Source organism: Atta colombica, unplaced genomic scaffold (genome assembly GCF_001594045.1).
Source record: "Atta colombica isolate Treedump-2 unplaced genomic scaffold, Acol1.0 scaffold189, whole genome shotgun sequence".
NCBI classification, from domain to species: Eukaryota; Metazoa; Arthropoda; class Insecta; order Hymenoptera; family Formicidae; genus Atta; species Atta colombica.
The window spans coordinates 1,133,288-1,154,320 of NW_017259281.1; the positions used below are offsets into that span (position 1 = coordinate 1,133,288).

The following is a 21,033-nucleotide window of genomic DNA, read 5'->3' on the forward strand; positions in this document are numbered from 1 at the left end:
ATACATATTATTATTTTTAATTATTTTCTAAATGCTTTAAAATACTATTTTATAGCGCACTGTTTCTATCTTACATAATACATAATAAATATCATTTTTACTTTTATTTTTTTTTAATTTTTATGCAATAATAAGAGAATTAAAATTTGTGTAAAAATAATTTCAGTGATATTAGTTATACAAGAAATACTTCAATAAAATATGAGAAATGTCGACTTGTAATTAATTATACTTTTTCCATTATTTTCAGAGTAAATCAATTGCCGATGCAGCATATGAATCGTTCTGGTATGATTTATCATCAAATAACAAAAAGATTATATCATTTATAATACTGCGGTCTCAAAAGCAATTTGTAATCACGGCAGGAAAAATTACAAATTTATCTTTGGAAACTTTTACGAGTGTAAGATTTCGGAAAAACTTTCTAAACGATTAAATAAAAATTTTAACATATATACAATAAAAGTATATGCTCACACATATGTTTGAAAATAAATTTCTTAAATGTTTTTTAGATAATAAAAGCATCAGCATCATATGTATCTGTCTTATACGCGATGTATTAACATTATTAACAGATAAATTTGAAGAAATGTATTATTAGCATTATATTATGTTGATTGTATTATTAGCATAAATTATGTTGATATAAAGAAATTATTATTAAAAATTACATATATATTTTTTGTCTTTGGGATTTACATAATTCATTTTATATTTCTAATCAAATATTACAACGTAACATTAGAGTTTTCTGTAAAGATATATTTTCCTTTAAACTCAACAAAATTGCTTATATGATTTGAACTTCTTGCTGTAATATTTGTTTACATGCGACATTACATGTACACTTTAGTATTTTAAATGGATTCTTGCTTTGATAATTCTTATATTCTTATATTTAATAATAATTCTTATATTTAACACATTTTTTATTAACTTTTATGTAACATAGTAGTTTGTGATACAGAATTATAACTACGATTACTGTTACATTAAAATTCACGTTAAACAATTTCCAGAATTTTGTTGTGTACAAATTGACACACTTCTACATAAAAAGTTTTAAAATATAACACAGACATTTCTTTTTAAATACGATAATACATATTCAAAAAATGTTTTCGCTTTGAATACAAAATCATTATTAGAATTTGTGTAGCGCATTAAGATTTTAAGTAAATTGAGAAATTGCTCAAACTTGGCATTTTTGAGTATTTTTAACATCTTTTTCTGTCAAAAAACTGTTTCTTAATGAAATTGTCGGTATCTAAAGGCACAATTTATAAGTCTTCAGATAAATTTTAGTTTGACTTATGATCATGTGATTTATTTTTACGCTGTTTGAATTTTGACTTTTTATATAATTCTTAGTACAAGAAAGAAAAATATACACTTACTTAAATACGCCATAGCAAATAAATAATTCTAATTATAATTGTAATTGGAGTTATAATAAATAACTGTAATAAACTTATACAGATATCTAGACAAATAAACAGTTATAAGAATTGTTTAATTGAGAAGCGCTTTGAAGTTTATAATACCGTCATTTATTAAATTGACAATTTTGTGTAATAAGTGTATAGAAAAGAAAGAGAAATAGAAAAAAGCATAGAGAGTTTTTGCAATAATGTGAATTTAGATACAGTGTGTGCTAAAATCACGTTATCCTTTTCTTATAATTAGTTGTTAAGAAGAAGATAACATAATCTTAGCGTTCATCATCTGGATAAATGGTTGTAAACCCTTAATGTTAAAAATTCTTTATTATGTCCATGGTATTAAATATCGAAACTTTATTCTAGTAGGTCTGAGCATGAGCAATTTATGTCGGCATATCTATTTTGCGTTTGTAAAATCATACTTCTACAATATAATATGACCAATTTATTTAAAATTTTTTCAGCTTCCTTTGTAAATGTATTCTAAGAAAATTCATTATTTATGTTAGTAGAAGTACCCATCATTAGGATGTTATAGTTTAATACAACAGAAAAATACATAACAACTTTTTCTCTCTTGGTTCTTTAAAAATTCATGATCAGTTCCACGACAATTAATTTTCATCATCGAAAAAACGTGTAATTATGAACTTTCAATTGTTTTGTGTTCAACAGTACAATGTAATGGCAATATTTAGAAAATAATGTACATCCATTTTTTTTTGTTGATGACATTGTATCGTAAAAAATAATTCAATGCATGTTATTTCTTATTACTTCATAGTCAAAGTATGTATTATGTAAGAGGAATTGTAAGAAGAATATAAACTGTATGTATAAGATAATCTTGTAAATTACTTCTTCGAATTGATGTAACACTACACAATATATAGCAATTGATTCATATTCATATGAGTGGGGGTTTATACGTGCGCATGGGGACATTCTTGGGAAAAAATGTTAATATCATATCAGTTCTTTTTCATAGTCACAGCGGATAAATGTGCTAATTTCCAGCCTCGCTTTCTTCAATTATTTATGAATGATAGCCAAAAGTATTTATGAGTGATAGCCAAAAGTTCCTCTGATAAAGTCAGTCTGGCTTCGACAATCGACTTTCGGTTGCTTAGTGTATGGCCGGATATGTCGCATTCCATCTTGCATTGACCGATTTTCATATTAGTACAGTACTTTATTGTACAGTATTTTTATAACTTACACATACTTAAACACTTCAAAATCAATAAGCTTTCGAATCTTGTCAATGATTTATCTTTAATTTTAGATTACAATTGAAACAATTGGCCAATCTATGATTATACTTACATATTGTCGGTAAGATATCACATAGCATATGTAATATTAACTTTATTTAAATTCATTGAATTTATGTGTAGATTGCAAAAAATTAGAATTTATGAGTTTATGATAATGATAATCAGATTTTTTTCTAATGAAAAATGCAACACACTTAAATCATCAGTATATGATTTCGCATGAAATGTTTTTTCATTTGTACCTGACAAATTAATAACATATATTGTAGAGATTCTCATAAAATTCTGGCTACTATGGATAATGACTGGCACAATTGCATCAACATCGATTAGTATTTGTTTATGATGACAATTAAAGCTAATATATATTTTATTTCTAAAGCTTTATTGAGTATTATCGCGGCAAGTTCAGTAATTTATTTCTTAAGTGATTAAATCATTTTATATTTTTAACCGATGATTACAACGTAATTTTACAACTTCTATAAAGATATCTTTCCTTTGAAACTCAACAATTGTCAACAATAGATATTTGAATCTCTTATTGCAACAATATTTTTATATGTATTATTATATGGCTTCGCGTTGTATTCTAAATGGATTCATTTTTAATTTGGTAATTCTTATATTTGAAATTTATATTTTTATATTTTGGTTAATTTCCTAGTAAATACAAATATTACAATTCACATTGAACAGTGTAATTATTATTAGCAATACCGCAGAGAATGGAAATAATTCGTTATTTGTAACAAAGTTATTAGTTACTTTTTTGATAACGGCGTTTATTAGTAACTGCATTATTTTTTTGATAACTGTAACGGTAACACAGTTAGATGTTACTTTTTTGGTAATGGTAACTAATTTTATTGTAACGAGTTATTTTTAAAAATAGTAACGATAACTTGTTACTTTCTACTCGGTAACGAGTAACTGTAACTTATTACTTTCAAAAAATAACTTTCCATTTCCTGTGTACAATATATACGGCATTAGGTTTATATTGTTGAATGTCAAATTTATGTGACGTTAATGTTAATATTATTAATTAGTATTTAGTAAATTTTATGTAACAGAGCAATTTATAACATAAGATTATAATTATGGATACTATCAAATTAAATTTTTTCATTTAAATAATTTGCAGTGCAATTTTGTTATATATAAATTATTACATTTCTGCATAAGAAGTTATCAAAATATAATTTATAAGAAGAAATTCAAATGATTGAATATACTCATTAAAAATTCATATATTATTATTATTTATTATATTTGAAACATATTGCTTACAATACTAACATTTACATAACAATATAACAATTACAATAATAACATTCTCAAATAATTACAATTTTCATAAAAACGTAAGTATATATTTTAGGATTTGTAAGCAGACACGTAAGTGAACACGTAAGCAGATATAATTGATATAATGTGTTATTAGTTTTAAAATATCTTTAAGAATGCTTTTCTTTCACCGTCCATATTTGAAATGTTAGTCGAGAGTTATTACATAGAATTATTTCATTTTCCGAGAAAATCGAGAAACTCTTTTTTTTTATTGCGTTCATGGAAGTTACTTGGAATACGTTATTTTTTTAAATAAGATTTTTGGTCTGGGATTTTTCATCGTAATTATAAATTGTGTAAATTGTAAATAAATGTGCTTTGATTAGTATGTATCATTTATTTTTCATTTTATTGTTCATTGTATTAGACTATTCATAATGAAATTGATGTTTTCGTGTTAGGTTTCGCGAAAACTGTTCATGCTTATATCGCTGAAACTTTCATCATTTGTTTTGCCGGGGAACATCTTAATGACAAAGTAAATATTTATGTAAATATGTAAAAAAAAATAGTAAATCATAAATATAACAATTTTTTGACGTTTATATGTAGTTGTACAGCCATGATGTATATATATATATTTTTTATTTTAATATATTGTAGTACAAAGCACATTATTTAAAACAACTAATATTTTAAATAAGAATGTTTTTATTCTTAAACAATTATTATTTTATAAATAAGTATGTTATATACTTTTAAATATAATGTTTACATTTCTGCTGCAGCAAAAAGTTGCTAAAATTTTAATATATTTATTTATATTTTATTATGATTTTTAATGACAGAAATGTAGAATATATAAAATATTTTATATTGTGAAATATTTTTAATTTTATTTTCTTCTTCTCAAGTACTTTATAGAAAAATAGCAAGAGGCAAAAATTGTTTATTTTCTTTTCATGAGAATTAAAAAAACTTTTTACTGCATTTTCTCGTGTTGGTAAACATAGTTGCCATATAAGAAAATACAGTATAAAAAGTTGATAAAAAATTCTAAGAAAATAAACAATTTTTATCTCTATTTTTCTGTAAAATTGATAATTGAAAAAATTATTAAAAAATTATTAAAAATCGGCAATATTTGCCGATTTTTAGATTTTAATATCTTGTTAACTATTGCGAAAATTGCAAAATAGTAGAGGTCACTTCTTGACTCCGTTGTAGTTTAGTCCGCTCTATAAGCGTACAAAATATTTGACGGTTATTCCGGACACCCTGCTGTGCATCTGTTATAAATGCTTTATATTAATTTAAATCAAATTGGACATTTATTGAAATAATAATGAAATTAATGTAAGCCAATGAATAAAAAATATTGCTAAGTAATTTAGATTTGAATTATTATTAATAGATATTTTCTCTTATTTATTAATTATCAGAGTAAATTAATTACTTAAATTTAAAATTACCTTTAATATGAAGCAATCAACATAAAATTGAATAATTTTTGCTGATTTATATTATTATCATTTTATTATATGTATATATTTTTATTTAAAAGAATATTCCTACAGAAATTGTTAAATGTACTTAGCCATTGGCTCTATATTAGAAAATCGTGTATTCAATACATATAGGCATATTTGAAACTAAATGAACGTCTTCACAATTGAATAATTTTCCTCAAGCGAGGATGCATAATAACATGTTTCCTAAAATCATTAAGGAGTATTTCTCGTCATACCCCTATTCTGTTGTTCTCCCCTCATTTTATTTTTTTAAAGACCAGAAGTGAATTGTACGAATATAATTTAGTTCCGTTCACTTGGAATACAGAACATATAATTATTCGTTTTGCTATAAGTTTAATTTTGTTACGTACGTACTAATGGACATTTGTTGATCCACGTTGCTAAGATACAAGATTGTAAAAAAATAGAATTATACGAATTGAGTAATACACATTTAGTGATTACATCCGACGTCTTTGTTTTTATGAATATTACATTACGTTCTTAGACTATTAACAGAAAATTATAAGATGTCCATACAAATAATGAGGTTCTATCTTGCTTTACTGTTACAATACATAATCGCAATTGATCCATGTTTACGCGAGTGGGGATTGATTGCATAGAATTGCAATTGAAGAAATTGTCAGTGCTTTTTCAGTTCTTTCTTAAACTAAAGTACTGGACAAACATCGATATTAATCTTTATTTCCTCGTGTTCTCAATACTGATTACGAATGACAGTTACAAGTACTGTCAGTCCAGTGCTGAAGATCGGTCTTCAGGTATTTGGTGTATGGCCGAGCGAATCGCGTTCCATCCCATATTGGCTAATTTATATATTTAGCATACTGATTGTACAGTACTTCCAATATCGATATGTATTTGAACACTTCAAGATCAGCGAGCTTTCGAATCTCGTCGATAGCTTACCCGCTGCTTTAGATTACAGCTTAACAATTTTTAAAGTAACCAGTCTTTGGATACATCGTCGGTAAGAAGTTGCAACGTTAATTTCTTCTCTTTTGTTTAAAACATAATACTATTAGTGCATAAAAAATATATCCATAAAAAATTTGTTTGAATTAAATAAATTTAATAACTTAATTTTTAATTTCTTAAATCATATAATATTTTTATTAATTTAAAATTTGAATATATCATTATTGTTATAGTAAATATTCATTTAAACCGAATAATATATTATTCTTATGTATGCATTAGTTTCTTGTTATTATACATATTATCGATTAGATTATATAATTATTAGATTTTATATAAACGAAACATGTCTTATAATCCAGTCCAATTAGAATAATACATTATACAGAGACATTCATCAGCTTCTAATCGCTATGGATAAAGATTGGCGAGAGTGCGTCAATATTGATCATCATTTGTATGTAATGACAATCAAAGCCAATACATCGCATTTTTGTTCTAATATTATGTTTAGTATTAATACAATTGCTTCGGTGTCTTATCTCTTAAGCGGTTATGCAATTCGTTTTGTTTATCTGTCCGAAGATTACAATAATGATACTTTGCGACAATTACCCATCAAGGTACAATTTCCTTTTGAAATTCAACAATCGCCAATTTTTGAGCTGTTGGCCGTGATTCTATTTCTACATGTGATGTTAAATTCGTGCACGCTCTCTATTCTAAACGCATTAATTTCTACTCTAGTGAGTTTCATTTTATAAATATTATTTTATTTAAAAAAAAATTTAATGTGACTTGTGATATCAGTATTGACATAAAGAACAAAAATAATTATGAAATTATACTTTTCTTGATATATAAGATTTAGTTATATACACGAATTTTATAACACTCGTTATACAGTTACGTTATATAAACTTAATTGATATAATTAAGATTTTATATCACTGTTAAATAAATGTAATAATTAGTTAATTGAATATTACTTATAAGCAATCAGCATGTTAAATTCTGTTTTTCTCTATACCGAGTATTTGTTTACAAAAATATTTCTAATAGTTGGAACATTTATAGAAATTTAAGTGTACGTATATTTGCAGGTGTTTCACGTAAGTGGACAAATCGATATATTATGTCAAGAATTTAAAAATCTTTCTGCAAAATTTCTTCCTGATAAAACTTCTACATCTACATTAACTATATTGATCGAAAGACACAATAGAATTTTTTTGTTTTCTGATAAAATTGAGGAACTTTTCTCGTTTATTGCGTTAATGCAAGTTATTTGGAATACTTTTATCATATGCAGTTTAGGATTTATTATCATAATTGTGAGTACTGCATTAAATATCTTATGATCAATATTATAGTTAATTTATTTTATTGTTTACCGAAGTAGTCACTTTATGTTGAGACTGGTGTTATTACAATAATAAAAACTATTTTCACTTATCTTGCTGTGATAGTGGAAGTTTTCATCTTATGCTTTGCAGGAGAATATCTGAATTTGAAGGTTAGTAAGCATGTGGAAATTATCTGCAAGTATGACATATTTAATTTAATATGATTATATATACATAAATTTATTAAATAAAGATATGTAATGTGTACAAGGAGTGTATTCTTAATTTAAATTTAATTTTAATTTTAATTTAAATTGTGCATCTAACGATACGAGTCCAAGTATGGTGCATCACGTTGTGTTTTAAAATATGTACTTCTTTGAAAAAATTAGTAAGCTTATTAGCTTATAGCGCGAAGCTTTGACAGAGGCAACAAATATGTGAGCAAAGAGTTTCGTTTAGCTTCTTGTAATATAAATATACAATATAACAGTGTAGTAAAAATTACCGTAATATTGCATAGTAAGACATTAATAATGTTGGATATAAATATTGCTGCAATTTTAAGTATAAGCAAAAATTTATCGCAGAAATATTTCTGCAATACTGTGATAATATCCTAGTAATATTAACGCCTAAAGAATGTCATGTATCCCTAACCTTAATTTTTATACTGAATAATAAAATTATTGTCAAAATACATTTATTTAAATTAACATAAAATGATTTTTTGAAAACAAGTCCTCAAATAAGGTTTAGTGATGAATGCAAAGGTTCCAATACATCAATATACATCAATATAATCTAACTGAAAATCTACATTTTACATTTTTAGTATTGGTAATGTATATCGGAATATTACATTCATCACTAAGTCTTATTTAAGGAGTCATTTTCAAAAAATCATTTTAGGTAAAATCATCCGAAAATCGGTATAAGGCCACATAATGTTGCACTCTTTATTCTATCCTGTCTGAAAGTTAGAGAAATTGAATTCCTTTGCTTCTATTTATCGTGGTGTCGATCATAATAAAACGTTATAGTATTTGAATAATATTGTAGAATGAAATATCACATTATGATACATTAATAAAATTATTGCAATATATTGTACGATGCATCATCTCAATAATATTTTTCTAATATTGCATTGCAAGTTGTAACATTACTGCAATATTGTAATATCATAATATTATTGAATATTACATACGGTATGCGTAACTTGAAATACTGATATATAAAAATTATAAATTTCTTATCAAGAAAGAAGTCCTCAGAAATGTAGAAGCGTTTGATGAAATGTTGTAAAAAATAAGTATTTATAAATGAAATAAGGTTTTCAAAAAAGAATCACAACACAGAATGAACTACATTCCTGCTCAAAAATATCGACAATGGCAGAGAATGCTAATCGAATTGATGACCTTGTTCAATGCTGATCAGTGCATTACTGTGCGAGATATAGCTTCAATTTTGAAATATTTCCGCGGATTTTATTTCTTTCTTAAGAAATTTAATTATCGCTTTGTTGCATATGTTTGGATGAACATCTTCTTTACATATGTCTGTCATTTCTGTCAAACTTCGAACTAATAAGTCTGTAATTTTTTTTAAAAAAGTACACATTCCATACACAGAATATTAGGTATATGATGCAAACCATATTTGCATAAGTCTCTTATTTGGACGTACAATTTAATTTAGAATTTAAATTTTTATGCCTCTCATAATAATAATAAGTATTTTTTTAATGTAAAATAATATAAACATTAATCCAATACTATGATTTTGAATTAACTATTACATTTATTTCGCGTATAAGATTTCTTTTATTTTAAAAATAAAAATATAACAAACACATTTTTATTATGTATATTATTATTATTATTAATTTTATTCTAGAAATTTTAGAATTATATGGAATCAGAAATAGCAGAAAGAAATGAAAAGATATAGAGAAGACAAATGGCAGGAATTAACTTATCGGAATAATTTCGTTACATTGTTTTTTTATAATTGAATTTTACATGAAAAATATATTTATGGAATAGAACGCGAAATACACGTGATTTACACAGAAAGAACGGCTACAATTGTCATGCCCAAAAGTTGCCGATACATTTTAGTTACAAGAATTATAGAACGAATGTTTATGTACATCTTATGGTTATCATAACCGAATGGGCGAAAATTATCATTTTTTTTCGGTTGTGACAACCATTTTGTTTGTATAAGATGTTATATCGATTCATGTTATATCGATTCACTCAACATGATAAAGTAATAATTATCTATAAAACATTAGGTATTTAGTAATGTTAATATAATTCTAAAGTGCAAATCTACTTTCTACTGTAATAAAGTCCAGTCATTCTTTACCATAATTAATATTTTCAATCTTATTTTTTACAATAATTATATTTGTAAATAAAAGATTTATAAAATTTATTAATAATAAATATTTATTTAACCTATTATAAAAATATTTTCTTTGTCCATAAATATTAAATTAATATCTATGTTTGCATTGTAAGATTGATCTATAATTTGATACTGCTTTAAGAATCAATCACAATGACCAAAATTTAATTGCTCTTAATAATATATGTATAATATTATTAACTGTTAAAATACTTAATATTTTGTAGATATACTATAATTAATTCTATGCTGACGAATTGATGTAACATTCTAATGTACATGTCATTAAAGTCTTTCCGTTCCGTAAACATATTTCTCATATTAATCCAGTTACAAAACAACGTAACGTAATTTTTTTAATTGATTAACCTGTACCATTTGTCATTTTTGTTCTCTTCCATTATTTTTGACTTCGTATGATTGCATGCTTTCAATACTACTTAACTTCGTTGCTTTTATACAAGAAATGATATATTTTTCTTATAATTGAACTTTTCCAAATTTTTTTACTTTACAATTGACATAATAAAAAATCAAGGAAATTTTGATATTTAAACAAAGGAAACTTTTACACAATTATATTTGTTTCAATGAGAAAGAATTATTATTATCATTTTTATATTATTATTCAGTCATTTTTATATTATTATTTTCAGAGTAATATAATCGCCAATGCAGCATATGAATCACTATGGTACGATTTACTATCAAATCAAAAGAAAACTATAATATTCGTAATAATGAGATCTCAAAAACAAATCATGATCACGGCAGGAAAAATCACGAGTTTATCTTTGGAAACTTTCACGAGCGTAAGATTAATTGGATATTTTTTTAAATTAAATAAAGTTTTATGCATTTTCCAAGACATACATCTTAATAAATTAATTTTTAAAATTCTTTTTAGATCTTAAAAGCGTCAGCATCATACGTATCTGTTTTACATGCGATGTATTAACAAATAATGATTTAGTTGAAATCGTGACGTTCTTAGTATTATTAGTATAACATATTAATATAAAGAATTAATATATTATTATAAATTGCTTTCGATAAATTAATAGTGTTGAGTATTTATGCTATTTTAAGCTTTATAGATCTTTAGATTATAAATCTCAAAAATTTATGACGGTTTATAGATTTGTAGATTATACAATTTAGAATTATATTTAATTTATAATTTAAATCTAAATGTTCATAAGATATCTAAATATCTGTTATTTTCTTTAACCTTGCATAAAATATTTTCTTACTTCAAAAGAAGAAATAGAAAAAAAGGAAAGTATCTTTTCTTTGGATCGATAGAATAAAAAAAAAGACTTTATTTTAGATGAGCACATATAGTTTATGTCAGCATCTGTATGTTTGTGTATAATTGCATTTCTACAATATGTCTAGCTGATTTTAATATTTTGAGTTTCTTATGAATATTTTCTGAGAATATACTTGAAAATCTTATATTTCAAAAATAAATAACATGTTTGTAAAATATTTGATTTTTATGAGTCATTTTGATTTTTTATTTATTTTTATGAAATAAAATTCAAAAAAGGGATTTTAAAGCCGCTTGTATCGATTAAATCATAATTTTATATTGTACACTTACTTTTTCTCTTTTACAGATTTGAAAATTCTTTTCCAGGATTACTATACTATACTATACTATACTATATAAAATTCTTTTCTAGGATTGAACTATACGCATTAATATGTCTGTAAAGTGGAGTTTATGTCGAAAACGATAAAGTTTTTTTAAGATTCCATTCCAGATTTTTCGAAATTTTTTGTCGTTCTTGGCACAAACTCCGTCTCGCAGACACGTATTATTGCGTATAGTTTAATCCTAGAAAAGAATTTTCAAATCTGTAAAAGAGAAAAAAACGTGAGTGTTTGCAAAAATTATGATTTAGATGACAATAATACAGACGACTTTAGGATTCCCTTAAATACTATACTTCGTATATTTCGTAAACTTACATATCGTTTGTTTAAGAGGCATGATGATTTTACGAGCGAAGTGTGGTCCACCCTCCTCAACTCTGCCAATGAATGTATGATTTTCCACTGATTGAGAATTAAATTATTATTAACAATTAATATCTGTTATTTGTTAATTATCAGTAAATAAATAACTAAATTATAAAATACCTTTAATGTTAAAAAATACATAAAACTGATATAAAAATAATTTTTGTTTACTTAATATTATTACGTTACATTGCATACTTTTACGGATTAAACAACACACGCGCGCCATTAACTTTTAACTATTAATATTATATACACTCATAATAATTTAATTTTTGTCAAAACATCATGTGTTGAGAATTAATTTCGCAATAGAAAAAACCAATCAGAATCACGGAAAAAAGGCAACAATTTGATTATCGCTTTAATATTTAAATTTTATTGCAGGAAAAGGGATATTTCTGCGGAGAGTATTGGATGTTCTCGGACATTGGCTCTTTATTAATAATGTATTCAGTACGTATAGACACGTATCTTGTTGGCTATAGGCATATTTAAAAGTAAATATTTATGACATCTGCAATCGAACAATTTTTTTTAATTTTAAAATAATATTGTTTAGGTGAGGATATATTATGTCATTCTTAGAAGTATTAAGGGATATTTGTCATTTCACCCTTACTCTATTGTTCTCCCCTTACATTATTTCTTTGAAGATCAGAAATTGAACGCCATGTATATAATTCAATTCCATTTGCATAGAATAACATGTAATTATTGTCATTCTGCTATAAGTTTAATGACTTTAGCTGTGCATATACAAAACGTAGTGGACATTCATTTATTTTTCGAAGAAATATTGGTAAGAGATAAGTAAAAAAAGGAATTCACAATTACGCATCAAATTATAAATTTAGCGGACAAGTTCATTGTTATTTTATTATTATGGATATTAGAATATCAGTGTTCTTAGACTATCAAACCATCAGAAAATTATGAGATGTCCATACAAAAGTGAGTTCTGCTTCAATTTGATGTTATATGCCATGACTAAGTCATGTATAATGACGATTGATCCACTTACGAGAGTGGGGATAGACCGCACGAGGTTGCTTTTGAAAAAACTATCAGTGCACTTTTAGTTCTTTCTTAAACTGAAGTGCCGATATTGATCTTCATTTCCTCGTGTTCTCAATATTGATTACGAATGATAGTAACGAGTACTGTGAGTCCGTTGCTGAAGATCGGTCTTCAACTGCTTGGTGTGTGGCCGGATGTATCGTATTGCATCCCATATTGGCTAATTTATGTATTCAGTATACTGATTGTACAGTACTTCCAATATCAATACGTATTCGAGCACTTTAAGATCAGCGAGCTTTCAAATCTCGTCGATAACCTACCCGCGGCTTTAGATTACAGTTTAACAATGATTAAAGTAATCACTCTTTGGATACATCGTCGGTAAGATGTGTAGCTGTAAACGTTAGCTTCTTCCATCTAGTTTGATGGGATATAAAATAATATTTATTAGTTATTAGTACACACATGAAAAATTTATTTGAATTAAATAAATTTGATATCTTGATTTTTAATTTCTTAAATCGTATACTATGTTTATTGATTAAAACTTTAAATATATCATTATTGTTATAGTCACTATTTATTTATTTAAATTGAGTAATATGCGATTTTTATAAATGTTAGTTTCTTATTATTCATATATATTATCGATTAGATCATATATAAACGAAATGTGTCTTATAATCGGTCCAATTAGAATAACGTATTATACAGAGTCATTCATCAGCTTCTAACTACTATGGATAAAGACTGGCGAGAGTGCATCAATATTAATCAACATTTGTATGTAATGACAATCAAAGCCAATAAATCGCATTTTTATTCTAATATTATGTTTAGCATTAATACAATTGCTACGGTGTTGTACTTTTTGAGTTACGGTTATGCAGTTCGTTTTGTATCGTCCAGAGATTACAATGATACCTTGCGGGAGCTTCCCATTAGGATAAAATTTCCCTTTGAAACTCCACATTCACCAATTTTTGAGCTGCTGGTCGTAATTCAATTTGTACATGTGATGTTAATTGGATGGACGCTCTTTATTATAAACGCATTAATTTCTGCTCTTGTAAGTCTCACCATATGAATATTATTTTTTTTAAACAAAGTTATTTAATGTCTTGTGACATCAGCATTGTCAAGAATAAAATTGAATTATTAAAATTATATTTTTCTTGACTTATAAGATTTAATTGTACACGAATTATTATACATGTTATGTTACACAAACTTAATTTAATATAATCAAGGTTTTATATTACTGTTAAATAAATGTAATAATTAGTTAATTGAATACTACTTATAAGAAATCTATATTTTGTATTCTGTTGTTCTTTATAAATGTTTATATAAGTATTTCTAATAATTGGAACATAGAAATTTAAGTATATTTGTAGGTGTTTCACGTAAGTGGACAAATCGATATATTATGTCAAGAATTTAAAAATATTTCTATAAAAGTTCTTCCTCATAAGACTTCTACATCTGCATTGGCTATACTAATTGAAAGGCATAACAGAATCTTCTTGTTTTGTGACAAAATTGAGAAACTTTTCTCCTTTATTGCATTAATGCAAGTTGTCTGGAATACTTTTATAATATGCAGTCTAGGATTTATTATCATAATTGTGAGTACTATATTAAATGTTTTGTGATCAATATTAAAGTTAATTAATTTGTTCTAATTGTTTATCGAAATAGTCATTTTATATTGAGACTGGTGGCATTACAATAGTAAAAATTATTTTCACCTATCTTGCTATAATAATGGAAGTTTTCGTGTTATGCTTTGCAGGAGAATATCTGAATTTCAAGGTTAGTAAGCATGTGGAAATTATCTGCAAGTATGACATTAAATTTAATATGATTAGTAGATAAAATATTTATTAAATAAAGACATAACATCGGTAACATATACGAAAGGTGCATCTTAATTTGAATTTAATTTAATTTAATTAATTTAAATTTAATTTGAATTTAATTGAATTGAAATTTAAGTTATATTCTTAAATTACGAGGCAAGCCTCCAAATGTCGCGTGTATCACATCGTGTTCTGGAATATACGTATTTTCTTGAAAAAATTGGTGAACTTATTAGCGCGAAATTATCTATAGATATGTGAGCAAAGAAGTTCATCGGAGTCCCACACATCTTGCAATATTGTAACAATATTGTAGTAATATTTTAAAGTTGCAGTAATATTACATGCTAATCCTGCTGCTGTATTAATAATATTGTATATAAATATATTGCTACATTATTTAGTATCATATTCTACAAAAATTTATTGCAGTATTGCAGAAATATTTGTGCAATACTGTTATAACATTTTAATATTAACGGCTAAAAAATGTCATATACCACTAAGTTAATTTTTATACTGAACAACAAAAAATTGTATTGTTAAAATGCATTTTATTTAAGTTAGTATAAAATGACTTTTACATTGTTCGTGTAACTCAGTTACGAAACAATATAATGTAATTGTTCTGATTAGTTAACTATTTATCTTTTTATTGTTTTATTTCGTTATGTCTGGCTTTTTATTATCGTATGCTTACAATACTACTTAGCTTCATTGCTTTTATTTTATATAATAAATGTCATTCTTGTACATAAATATTTTCAAATTTTTTTACTTATCAATTTACAGTAATAAGAAAATGAAGGAAACTTTGACATTTATATAAAAAAGATTTTTTCACACTTTGTTTTAATGAGAAAAAGTTATTAACTCTTCATTTCTTTATTATTAGTTATTTTTATATCATTATTTTCAGAGTAAATCAATTGCTAATGCAGTATATGAATCATTGTGGTACGATTTACTGATAAATCAAAAAAGAACTTTAACATTCATAATAATGAGATCTCAAAAACAAGTCATAATCACGGCAGGAAGAATCACGAGTTTATCTTTAGAAACTTTCACGAGCGTAAGATTAATTAGTTATTTTTTTTAGTTAAATAAAATTTTATGCATTTTCCAAGAAATACATTTTAATACAAATTAATTTTTGAAATTCTTTTTAGATCTTAAAAGCATCAGCATCATACGTATCTGTTTTACATGCGATGTATTGATGTTAACAAATAATGATTTAGTTGAAATTGTGATGTTCTTAGTATTATTAGTATAATATGTTAATATAGAATTATTATATTATTACGTTACTTTCGATAAATTAATAGTGTTGAGTTTTTTGTGGTATTTTAAGATTTATAGATCTTTAAACTGAATCTAAAAAATTTATGATGGAAAGTTTAAGATTTATAGGTTTGTAAGTTACACATAGAATTATATTTAATTTAATTTAAATTAAAATATTTGTAAAATATCTGAATATGTTATTTTCTTATGGTTAATTACAGTCTTGCATGAAAGAAAGAAGAAAAAGAGAAATAGAAAAAAAGAAATGTATCTTTTTTTTTAGATCAATTAAATCAAATATTGAGACTTTATTTTAGATATGAGTAATGTAATTAAATTTATGTCAGCACATCCATGTATATTTGTGTTTGTATATAATTGAACTTCTATATAATACTAGCTGATTTTAATATTTTCTTTGCATATGTTTTCTGAGAATATACTTGAAAATCTATTTTATATTTCAAAAATAAATGTTTGTAACACATTTGATTTTTGTAAGTTATTATGATTTTTTAATTCTTTTTTTATGAGATTTAAAATTCAAAATATTAAAGGGATCCTAAAGTCGTCTGTATTACTGACTAAACCATATAATTGTTTGTATAACAATTACTTTTTTCTCTCTTACTGATTTGAAAATCCAATTACATAAATATATAAAAATATCAATAAGAACTTTCAAGGTTAAAAACAATAATTAGAACATTAGAACAAGACTAATGAGAGTCTAACACTGATGTAAGAGCGAAGAGTTAGGAGACGTAGATAATATTCAAGTGTTGACGGTTATCTTTATTAAATCGAACATTTTGGTTTGGAATCATCTTCAGCGAAAAAGTAAAATATAATACCTCATTGAAAGTAAGTCACTCGCAGATTGCAGTAATCAATACGCTATATAAATTATTACTATTTTACTGTTAGTACAATAATTAAAAATCAGTGATAATCGTGTGACTCATCTCAACGAGAAAACAAAGAAGTTCACAAACATCGATTCACAATTCACAATTTTTATGAGATATAATTAACACAAATCGTTCCTCGAATTAATATCGTGTCAGCTCATCTTGACGTCGTTTGAAATTAAACGTTGCAAAATGATAAGGGAACTTATAAACAAGCAATGAATAATACTCGTAATAAATAATAAAAGAATCAACCTATAACTATTTTAAAACGTAATATTGTTTTAACTAATGTTTGTCTAATAAGGAAGCATAAGAATAATGTATTATGTGTCTGTTTTTAAATTAAGTCCATTCTTCTGCATGTATGAAGCATTTCTGAATTCAAACGTTTATTGAGAAATCTTTCCTTAAGAAAAATCTTTCCTTTCAAGAAATTTGAACATTCTTCCAATCAAATTCATGATTAAAACCAATTTGGTCACTAATTCTTGTTACTGCTGTTGATATGATATTCAACGATGCTCAGATATTCTCGTGGATAGTTTCCGACCTGTTTGACCTACATACGACATATCGCATCTTTACAAGAGATTTTGTACACAATATTTTTATTGGAGAATTTTGGAAGAGTTTTTCTGTATTTTTATGAATTTATTAAGCTTATTCAAACCGAAGAAAGGTAATTTTATATTCTTCATTATAGTAAAAAAATTTCTCAGACATCAATGGAACATAAGGTAGAACGAACTACGGTGGACATTCTCAAAATTAGACTTAGACAACTAATTAAAATGTAATTATTAAACGAAAATTTATGTGTGGCATGGTGAGTGAGAATAAAGTAGTGATGTGTCGATGACACATAAATCATCTGTGCGTAAGTGCTATTTACAATATGACTAGTTGTCTTTAGGATCCCAAATAACATTCAATAGTCGCCGTTCGTTATTTATTAAAAAGTTAAATATAAGTAAAAATCTTTTAATATTATTATACACTCACACACAATAATAATAATTTAATTTTTGTAAGTTGTCAAGATATTAAGAGTTAATTTCGTCGAACAAAGCAAACTAACTAATTATTGAAAAAAAACAACAAAATACTTGATTTAGCGTAGCACTTAAATTTTATTGCAGGAAAAATAATATTTCTGCAAAGAACATTGGATGGTTTTAGACCCTTTATTAACACGTAATGTATTCAGTTCATATAAATACGTATTCTGTTGGATATAGATATATTTAAAATTAAATGTTTATGACGTTTTTAACTGAATAATTTTTTTTAATTTTAAAATATTTTGCTTAAGTGAAGATATATAATATTATTCTTAGAAGCATTAAGGAATATTCATCATTTGCCCTCTGTTGATCTTCCTTCACATTATTTTTCCAAAGATTAGAAATTGAATATAATCACTGCATGAATATAATCAATTCCATTTGCATAGAATACATAATATGTAATTATTGCCGTTCTGCTATAACTTTAATGACTTTTGCTGTGTATGTACAGAACATAGTGGACATTTTTTTATTTTTTGAAGAAGTATTGCTAAGAGACAAGTTCGTAGAAAAAAAAGAACTCACAATTACGCAATTGATCGAATTATAAATTTAGCGGATAAGTCCGATATTTTTTTTATTTTATAGATATTAGAATATCAGCGTTGTTAGACTATGAACAGAAAATTATATGATGCCCATAAAAAAATGAGCTCTTGATTTGCTGTTATATTCCATATATAATGACGATTGATCCATACTTACAAGGGGATAGACTACATGGGGTAGCATTTGAAAAAACTGTCATTGCTCTTTCAGTTTTTTCTTAAACTGGAATGCCAGATAAATGTACCGACATTGATCTTCATTTCCTTGTGTTCTCAATACTGATTACGAATGATAGTAACGAGTACTGTGAGTCCGCTGCTAAAGATTGGCCTTCGACTGCCTGGTGTGTTGTATTGTATCCCATATTGGCTAATTTATGTATTCAGCATACTGATTGTACAGTACTTCCAATATCGATACGTGTTCGAGCACTTCAAGATCAGTGAGCTTTCGAATCTCGTCGAGTTTAGCGGCTTTAGATTACAGTTTAACAATGATTAAAGTAATCACTCTTTGGATACATCGCCGGTAAGATGTATAGCTGCAAACGTTAACTTCTTCCATCTAGTTTGAGACATAAAACTATTAGTTATTACTTATTAGTACATGCATTAAAAATTTTGTTTGAATTAAGTAAATTTGATAATTAGGTTTTTAATTTCTCTTAAATCATATAATGTATCTACAATATTAATTTAAAATTTAAATACATTATTATTGTTATAGTAAATATTTAACCGAGTAATATGCTATTTTTATGAATGTATGTATTAGTTTGATAGAATGTTTCTTATTATACACATATATTATCAGTTAGATGTTATATAAACGAAACGTGTCTTATAATCGGTCCAATTAGAATAACGCATTATGCAGAATTATTCATCAGCTTCTAACTATGGATAAGGACTGGCGAGAGTGCGTCAATATTAATCAACATTTGTATGTAATGATAATCAAAGCTAATACATCGCATTTTTGTTCTAATATTATGTTTAGTATTAATACAATTGCTACGGTGTTGTATTTTTTTAGTTACGGTTATACAGTTCATTTTGTATATCCATCCGAAGATTACAATGACACTTTGCGGGAGCTTCCCATTAGGATACAATTTCCTTTTGAAACTCCACATTCACCAATTTTTGAGCTGTTGGTCGTAATTCAATTTGTACATGTGATGTTAAATGCGTGGATGCTCTTTATTCTAAACGCATTAATTTCTGCTCTTGTAAGTCTCACCATATATAAATATTATTTTTTTTTAACAAAGTTGTTTAATGGCTTGTAATATCAGTATTGACATAAAAAACAAAATTGAATTATTAAAATTATATTTTTCTTGACTTATAAGATTTAATTGTACACATGTAATTATTATACATATTATGTTACACAAACTTAATTTAATATAATCAAGGTTTTATATTACTGTTAAATAAATGTAATAATTAGTTAATTGTATACTATTTATAAGAAATCTATATTTTGTATTCTGTTGTTCTTTATAACGAGTAAATGTTTACATAAGTATTTCTAATAATTGGAACATAGAAACTTAAGTATACGTATATTTGTAGGTGTTTCACATAAGTGGATAAATCGATATATTATGTCAAGAATTTAAAAATATTTCTACAAAAGTTCTTTCTCATAAAACTTCTACATTTGCATTAGCTATACTGATTGAAAGGCACAATAGAATCTTTTTCTTTTCTGATAAAATTGAAAAACTTTTTTCCTTTATTGCATTAATGCAAGTTGTTTGGAATACTTTTATAATATGCAGTCTAGGATTTATTATCATAATTGTGAGTAATGCGTTAAGTATCTTGTAATCAATATTAAAGTTATTTAATTTGGTCTAATTGTTTATCGAAATAGTCATTTTATATTGACACTGGTGGTATTACAATAATAAAAATTACTTTCACTTATCTTGTTGGTAGTGGAAGTTTTCATCTTATGCTTTGCAGGAGAATATCTGAATTTCAAGGTTAGTAAATATGGAAATCATCTGCAAGTATGACATATTTAATTGAAATATATATATATATAT

At 25.5% G+C, this 21,033-nt stretch overlaps 3 protein-coding genes and 1 pseudogene across 3 annotated transcripts in view; all 4 read left to right on the top strand.

Annotated features, from left to right (window-relative positions):
• Nucleotides 1-569, top strand: part of LOC108686657 (odorant receptor 4-like) — a 2,068-nt gene extending 1,499 nt beyond the window's left edge. Inside the window, exons 4-5 of the mRNA XM_018192085.1 lie at nucleotides 251-406; nucleotides 519-569. Coding sequence (XP_018047574.1) covers nucleotides 251-406; nucleotides 519-569 — 207 coding nt within the window. The remainder of the gene's footprint in view (nucleotides 1-250; nucleotides 407-518) is intronic.
• A 7,113-nt stretch (nucleotides 570-7,682) lies between these two features.
• LOC108686751 (odorant receptor 4-like) lies at nucleotides 7,683-11,199 on the top strand. The gene is made up of 4 exons (XM_018192200.1): nucleotides 7,683-7,808; nucleotides 7,877-7,990; nucleotides 10,898-11,053; nucleotides 11,149-11,199. The coding sequence occupies exons 1-4, from the start codon at nucleotides 7,752-7,754 to the stop codon at nucleotides 11,197-11,199; spliced, it is 378 nt and encodes a 125-aa protein (XP_018047689.1). The 5' UTR covers nucleotides 7,683-7,751.
• Nucleotides 11,200-14,794: 3,595 nt separating this feature from the next.
• On the top strand, nucleotides 14,795-16,377 carry LOC108686752 (odorant receptor 4-like). Its single transcript, XM_018192202.1, has 4 exons — nucleotides 14,795-14,920; nucleotides 14,994-15,107; nucleotides 16,074-16,229; nucleotides 16,327-16,377. The coding sequence occupies exons 1-4, from the start codon at nucleotides 14,864-14,866 to the stop codon at nucleotides 16,375-16,377; spliced, it is 378 nt and encodes a 125-aa protein (XP_018047691.1). The 5' UTR covers nucleotides 14,795-14,863.
• A 2,824-nt stretch (nucleotides 16,378-19,201) lies between these two features.
• LOC108686658 overlaps nucleotides 19,202-21,033 on the top strand; it is a 3,010-nt pseudogene continuing 1,178 nt past the window's right edge.